This window comes from Haliotis rufescens, unplaced genomic scaffold (assembly GCF_023055435.1).
Source record: "Haliotis rufescens isolate VD_foot unplaced genomic scaffold, xgHalRufe1.0.p SCAF_5, whole genome shotgun sequence".
Taxonomy (NCBI): Eukaryota; Metazoa; Mollusca; class Gastropoda; order Lepetellida; family Haliotidae; genus Haliotis; species Haliotis rufescens.
The window spans coordinates 14,307,924-14,315,870 of NW_025964223.1; the positions used below are offsets into that span (position 1 = coordinate 14,307,924).

The 7,947-nt window shown below is 43.4% G+C and overlaps 2 protein-coding genes across 2 annotated transcripts; both read right to left on the minus strand.

Annotated features, from left to right (window-relative positions):
- Positions 1–873: 873 nt before the first annotated feature.
- On the minus strand, positions 874–2,922 carry LOC124138325. Its single transcript, XM_046504916.2, has 2 exons — positions 2,798–2,922; positions 874–1,166 (listed from the first exon to the last, which is right to left on the minus strand). Exons 1-2 carry the CDS (start codon positions 2,861–2,863, stop codon positions 930–932), a joined length of 303 nt encoding a protein of 100 aa, XP_046360872.2. The 5' UTR covers positions 2,864–2,922; the 3' UTR covers positions 874–929.
- Positions 2,923–4,582: 1,660 nt separating this feature from the next.
- Positions 4,583–6,344, minus strand: LOC124138326. Its single transcript, XM_046504917.2, has 2 exons — positions 6,208–6,344; positions 4,583–4,922 (listed from the first exon to the last, which is right to left on the minus strand). Exons 1-2 carry the CDS (start codon positions 6,283–6,285, stop codon positions 4,647–4,649), a joined length of 354 nt encoding a protein of 117 aa, XP_046360873.2. The 5' UTR covers positions 6,286–6,344; the 3' UTR covers positions 4,583–4,646.
- Between the last annotated feature and the right edge of the window lie 1,603 nt (positions 6,345–7,947).

Below are 7,947 nucleotides of genomic sequence, written 5' to 3' on the forward strand. Positions count from 1 at the left end.
GCACGGGTGGCCCAGTCATCAAAGGCGCCGCAATTCGCTGTGCAGAGTTGCGTCCCTTGGGCACGCCAGAAACCTTGAATTGTGGGTTCGAATCCCGGTTCGCCCCGATTATTTTTCTAGGTTTGTCAGCAACATACCCGTGCTCGTGGGTTTCACCAAAGTGGTAAACGTCTGAGACCTGCATCACTTGGGCCTTTCCTCCGACATTAAGCTGACACGCCGTGATATAACTGGAATGCTGTTAAAGGCGGCGTTAAACCCAACTCACTCACTCACTCAAATGGCTGAAAGTCCCAAACTTGTGTCAGTAATTGTTCCTGTTCAAATTTTAGAAAAGTGCTTCATGAACACCTCTAAAATCACCCTTTTTGACACATTTTATTTGTACCTATATATTTAATCTTGTCATAAGTCTGCAACATGCAATTGTTGAAGTTTAGTTCTCATTCATATCAACATATCTTGTAAGTTCGATATTAAAACAGGATCTATTTTATCCAATTCTTGAATTATGCAGATCCTGCGGTCTAAAGTAGACTCATCCCGGTTTGTCCTTAATGGAGGCCTCACTCGAGGCCGTTATTTTGGTCTTAAGCTATGGAGGCAATTGGATCCGTGATTTATATCATACTAGAATGAAGATAAGATACCAATGATAATCGGGGATGAGCGTGATCAATAAAGATGGTACTTTGGTCCATGTCTTGTGGTCTGCAGGGTGCACGGTTGGCCCAGTCGTCTTAGGCGCCGCGATTCGCTGTGCAGAGTTGCGTCCCTTGGGCACGCCAGAAACCTATGATTGTGCGTTCGAATCCCGGTTCGCCCCGATTATGTTTCTAGGTTTTTCAGCACCATACCAATGATTGACACAGGTTTGAAATATAAATGTTTTATTCTTTTCAACAACTACTAATCTTTAAGCACATGAATCACCCAATGACAGTTCCTGTTGTCTTGGGCCGGCATTTCCCATATAAGGAGCGGAAGGTGGGAGTGTCGATGTTAGGATGACAGGACATGCCATTAGCACACGGGCATGTGGACGCTGTCACTTTCGTTGAACAGTCGGCGTTTCGGGATCCAAGCTTCTTGCAGTACACATAGGCTTCGGGGAATACTTCATGGACGCAGCAGAACCCAACAGGGCATTTGGGGTTACAATCAACCTACAACCATAACAACTATGAGCCGATCTTCAATGGTTAAAGGGGGAATCAAATATTTGACGTTGCAGTTTCTATAAAAGTCTTCTATCGAAACTTTGGTGCCTTTTTCCATGAGGGGCACGGACGGCCCAGTCGTCTAAGGCGCCGCGATTCGCTTCGCTGTGCAGAGTTGCGTCCCTTGGGCATGCCAGAAACCTGTGATTGTGGATTCGAATTCCGGTTCGCCCCGATTATGTTTCTAGGTTTGTCAGCACCATACCCGTGCTCGTGGGTTTCAGCGAAGTGGTAAACATCTGAGACCTGCATTACTTCGGGCTTTTCTCCCACATTAAGTTGACACGCCGTGATGTTACTGGAATAATGTTAAAAGCGGTGTTAAAGCCAACTCACTCACTCACTCACTCACTCACTCACTCACTCACTCACTCAGTGGTTAAAAACATATGTTTCTACCACATGTAGTTATTAGAGCTGAGTTAGCCAATTCATGCTTCAAAACATTAATGATAACATATGTGAGTGGCCTACTCTTATCCCATTAACAACTCAAGTGAATAGGACATCATGGATATATGTTTACTTTGAGATTTCTTTGGATTCATTAACTACTGTGCCGAGTGTTTCATCTTGACCAGGGTGCCGTTGTACAAAGCGTTCCCAGCGCTAAAGTGATCGTAACTCCCATACATTAACAATGACTAGTACAAGCAAACATTGAAGTTGCAAAGCTTATTGAACGCCCCTCGTAACTATAACTAATATTTTACATCAAAAGACACGAGGGTGAGATTTTACTTATCATCCAACATCATTCTTCCAATTTTTTCAGTTTGTTAACAGTAATAAGCAGTGTCTTAAGTGAAAAACGTAGTGCTGACATCTTCAGTAGTAGAGCCATTAGTGATGTCATTTGATTGTGACGTCATGATAACCAATGACATCACAGTGATCTGCAAAGAATTGTGATGCAATTTCATTTCAGCAATATCTACAATGTAGATATCGCTTGATCTCAGCCAAGCGATATCTACTGTGGGAGCCAGTATGGATGATAACATATGTTAAAGCGTTCTCTCGTCACCCTGAAGGTCCGTGTTCGATTCTCAACGTGTGTCCATCGTGTGAAACCTATTTCTGGTGTCCCATGACGTCATATTGCTGGATTGTTGCTAAATGAGTCGTAAAATCACATTCTCAAGTTATCTTCGGCCTTGTGTATTCATTACACTTTCACGGAACCTAAATTGCACAACTACGATGGCTGTCAAACGAATGGTTGTGTGGGTTGTAATCTGATTGCTTGGGAAATGTAATCTGGTTTCCGGCTCCCTATGCGCCTCGTCAGCTTATAAGAGATATGAAGAGACGGGGCCCAGCTTAATGAGATGCAGGGACTGGTCGGCTCGGAGTCAGTATACTGTGTCTGAGTGGGGTATTCATGTTAAACTGCGGCATGGTATCTAAGTGGGCTAACACTATAAAATCAGCTTTAGTCCGGACTAGTACAAGCAAACATTGAAGTTGCAAAACTTATTGAACGTCCCTCGTAACTATAACCGCTTCAGTGCTATGACCAACTTTTTTTTTTAATTTCCAAGCGTTTTAGCCAATCATCTCCTTTACAAACTCACCTGGGATGAACTTCCTAACAAGACACAGAAGGAGAGAACGAACAATAAATTCCACCGGGCAGCCATTGTCTGTTTTCCTGTTCAATCGTTATCAGCGTGTTAAACCACAGCCGTCTGATAAAATATATGCGAGGGTACTGGTAAGTACATAATGACGAAGAAAATGGCGATAAGAGATTTGCCATATAACGCAGGGTATTGACTGGAAAAGGAGATTTTCTTATTCATTCATTTCACTAACGGATGACGATAAAAGAAGGTTTATCGCAATCAAATACCTCGTATGTTTGTTTGTTGTTTAACGCCACTCTCAGGAATAAACATGCACATTCATTCACTATTAAGCCACGTACGACTTCACTGTTGTAAATATCTATGGTCTTGATTTGTCACAATTATGATTTAATAATGCCATGTATTCACTGGAATCTCTGACCCGTGACGATCCGGGGTAGAATAGGTCTTCAGCAACCCATGCTTGCCGTAAAAGGCGACTATGCTTGTCGTAAAAGGCGACTAAGGGGATAGCGTGGTCAGGCTCGCTGACTTGGTTGATGCATGTCATCGTATCCGAATTATGTGGATCGATGCTCATGATGGCAATCACTGGATTGTCTGGTCCAGACTCGATTATTTACAGACAGCCGTCATATAGCTGGCATTTTGCTGAGTGCGGCGTATCAAATATCACAAACAAATATGAACATATCTAATGCTCATCTTATGAAAGGTCAGCGTTCATGGAAGAGTCAGTGTGTGAGACTTGGTTTGATGCCTCTTTTTACTGTATTTCACTCACGGCGTATCAGCTTAATGTGGGGGGAACACCTCAAGTGATACGGGTTTACCACTTTGGTGAAACTCAAGAGCAGGGGTATGGAGCTGAGAGTGAGTGAGTGAGTTGGGTTTAACGCCGCTTTTAACATTATTCCAGTTATACCACGGCGTGTCAGCTTAATGTGGGAGGAAAGCCCGAAGCGATGCAGGTCTAAGACGTTAACCACTTCGGTGAAACCCACGAGCACGGTGCTGACAAACCTAGAAACATAATTGGGGCGAACCGGGATTCGAACCCACGATCATAGGTTTCTGGCCTGCGCAGGGATGCAATTCTACACCGCGAATTGCGGCGCCTTAGACGACTGGACGACCTGTGCCCCCTCATGGACAAAGGAATAAAGCAGGTAGTTCAACTTATCGTCCATATTCAGCTGAGAAGAAAATTCTGAAATATTGTCTCTATTTGGAACTCAAACCTCTGGTTATTTATCACAGTGCATTTGACTGTGACCCTGATTGTAAACTGGATGTGTCTGTTTTGGGTATCTCCTATAAGGAGTTACTAAATAATGTGACCAAAAATGTAAATCATGGCAAATCAGGAATATCAGTTGTAGTTGTGTTTCCTTCCAGCAACAAAATGATGTTTTAATAGTCCAGACCATCAGGATAACATGTCTCCATCGAAAGAGATTATTGTACAGAGATGTCATCAGATCATATTTAATATTGACCTTTAGATGAAAGTAACACCAATACCATTTCAATAGTGTTCTTAATTTGCAATAGTTAGTCATTTCTCAAACGTGTTTCGTTTCAAATGTCACAGGATGTTCCTGTTTGCTTAGAGTGAGTGAGTGAGTGAGTGAGTGAGTATGGTTTTACGCCCATGTCGGGAATCGAACTCGGGTCTTCGGCATGACGAGCGAACGCTTTAACCACTAGGCTACCCGACCGCCCCTGTTTGCTCAGAAACATGATAGATTTAGTCAGAAGAAACGCGAATAATTTCATGATATTTTAATCATTTTGTGTCATAGTTGTCCTATATCCGTTGTTGGAGATCAGTTCATCCAGTGATACTGCCATGTGCTGTTGTGTTAGGCTGGCATTTGCCGTACAGTGAATGGAAGGTGGCACTCTCAATGTTGGGACGGCAGTACATGCCCGAGACACACGGACAGGCGGACTCCGTCACCCTCATCGTGCAGTCCATGTTGAGGACTCCCATCTTCTTGCAGTACACGTAGGAGGGAAGGAATTCGTCACGGACGCAGCAGTAACCATTGGGACAGACGTTCATGCGATTACTTATTGATGGGTCACAGTCCATATCAATAGTCACCTGCAATGGTAAAGACTCCATTGTCAATGGTTGAAAAATCTGTTTTTTTCTTCATATAGAAATAATTGCAACATCTGTGATTCATGTTTCGAAAACTACCAGTAACATGCACGGCTAGCAGAATCATATACTAACATCAGGTGAGGGGAGGTGAAATTGGGTTTAACGTCGCGTCCAAAATTATTGCACTTATATAGCGACGCGCATGCACGTGTGTGGCTGCTTGTACTAGTCCGGACTGATGCCAATTTATAGTGCTAGCACAATGAGATACCATGCCGCAGTTTAACATGAATACCCCACTCAGACACAGTATACTGACTCCGAGGCGACCAGTCCTTGTTTTAGCCCCCTTAATGCCGAGCGCCAGGCAGAGTACTATCAACAAGTACTATCTTTGAAAGTGTTTTTGATGACTCGGCCGGGGATCTAACCCCGGACCTTCCGCTCTCCGGACGCCCTACCACTAGACCACGGAGGCGGTCAATACTAAGATCAAACACTGAGTTGTATAAGATATTATAGCTAAAATGGATAGAATTATCATAAAAACGCCCGCATGTTATCAGAAATGAGCGGGCCACTGTAACTTGATAATGCCCTCAAATTACTTGACGACGGGCCATTATCACGCCCGTTGTTAGGTGACGTCATAGGATAGGGATAGGTGACGTAACGTTCAATAGTGACGTCATCTGGTTTGTTCTGTGACGTTTCCATATTTGTAAAAGTGGGTCAGTGACATTCGTGTTGATTGCAGTAAATGTTTCAAAATCGACATTGTTGTTTCTTTTTATTTGATAACAAATTCCATCCATTTTAGCTATAATAACGGTAACGCTATTTTTCAGTGCATTATCATTTGCAGAAGCCCTCGGTCTTTCCAACTGCCCTCCTTCGTCGGGCAGTTAATGGAAGACCTCGGGCTTCTGCAAATGATAATGCCCTGAAAAATAGCGTTACCCTTATACCAGGAGCTGATTTTCACTGATCATATAATATCTATCACTATTTTGCCCTTTACACCCAATAGATTACATTGGGTGAGTGAGTGAGTATATAATAGAGACTGGTTATTCTCTATCGTTGACGTTTGTATTTATATTGGAATCTATGCCAACATTACAAATCGTTCCTTCTTGTGCAGCCATAGAAATAGGTTGCTCTATGATGTAATCTTGAAGAGATAACAGCTTTTGTGTTATAATTGACATTTTTGTTTTTAAAAAATCAAATCCTATCTTATTTACTTTCCTTTAAACTAAAATCGTTATTAGTACCTCACCTGACCAATCAGCTGGTATGAACTTCTGAAGAGGACACAGAGGGAGAGAACGGACAGTAAATTCCATCGGGTCGCCATTGTCTGTCTGTATGTGCAGTCGTTATCTAGCAGCTGTTATCAGTATGTTACAGGCAGGTCGTGTTGTTTGTGCATAATTTAAGGTTAAACCACAGCCGTCGGTTTAAGTATGCTGTGGGGTCTTGGTCACAACAGCGATTAATTGGTTACAAGATATATGCAATGTGATCCCGGTTCCTGACTTGAATAGACGGTTCATTTCAGTTACAGATGGCATGGTTTTAGATGGAAGGATTATGGCAATGAATTACCAGAAGAATAACAAGTACTATGCTTATATTTACTGATGACCCCATAGTAAATCAGACCACGGCTATGTGTCATGCAATGCATGCAATGCTGGACCATGGCTTTCACTTATCGCAGTCTCCAGCAGTGGTGTAAAACACGTGCAGAAGCCAAGTGGACTTGTTACTTGCAGGGATAGAGGCTTCTGTTGTACCCATGGTGGAGAATCGAGTCTTCTGTGTGCACAGCGTACGCTGCAACCACTAAGTTACCCAAACGCCCGTGTGTGTGTGTGTGTGTGTGCGTGCGTGCGTGTGTGTGTGTGTGTGTGTTTTTGTGTGTGTGTTTATGTGTGCGTGTGTGTGTGCGTGTGCGTGTGTGCGTGCGTGCGTGTGTGTGTGCGTGCGTGCGTGCGTGCGTGCGTGTGTGTGTGCGTGCGTGTGTGCGCGTGCGTGTGTGTGCGTGTGTGTGTGTGCGTGCGTGCGTGTGTGTGTGTGTGTGCGTGCGTGCGTGCGTGCGTGTGTGTGTGTGTGTGTGTGTGAGAGAGAGAGAGAGAAGGATGGGGGTAAACAGAACACAGCAATAACGCTAAAGTTGTTTCAAGATCAGTCGTAATCAACATCAACATCTAGCTATCTGCAAGGTGGGAACGGTAATGGTATAACAGTGGGCTTATATATACACATTATTGCCCATAACAGTAACGTCCCACTGACGTCATTATTCATACATACTGCCAATATTACGTCCGTACATCCCACGGGGAACTGTCAGTTAAGTAGACTAAGGCGTTGTGTTATAAGACTAAGATCGTGGGTTCGAGTTCCAGATTCGCCCTCATCTGATCCTTGGTTTCACAGCACCATTCCAGTGCTCGTTGGTTGCAATGGTGATTGCAGCACTTTTCTGATGTTCCTCCCACATTGAGCTGGACCCGTGAAGATCCGGGGTAGGATAGGTCTTCAGCAACCCATGCTTGCCGTAAACGGCGACTATGCTTGTCGTAAGAGGGATCGGGTGGTCAGGCTCGCTGACTCGGTTGATGCATGTTGAACAACGTACACAGAATATGTCACAGACAATTATCATAATATAATACAACTAATACATCACGAATATTTTAATCATATTTACTGACCAAACGATCATGATAGTCCCAAACGTATTAACCGCGTATGTCTACAAGGCTGCCAATTATCTAAGGTTCCGAGTTACATTCTTAAGGTGTTGACATTATTATGATTAAAGGATTAATGTTCACACTTTAAAAAAAAGAAGGCAAGTAAAATCAAGTAATCTTCCAATCTACTCATACATAATCTAAATCGTATTAATAACTGCTCGTGAAACTGATGTCTTCAAGTTGCCCTTCCAGTAGGGTCTACCGTGTGTGATGGTAGATGTCGCCGTTCATTCGTCACGCCATGTCCAAGA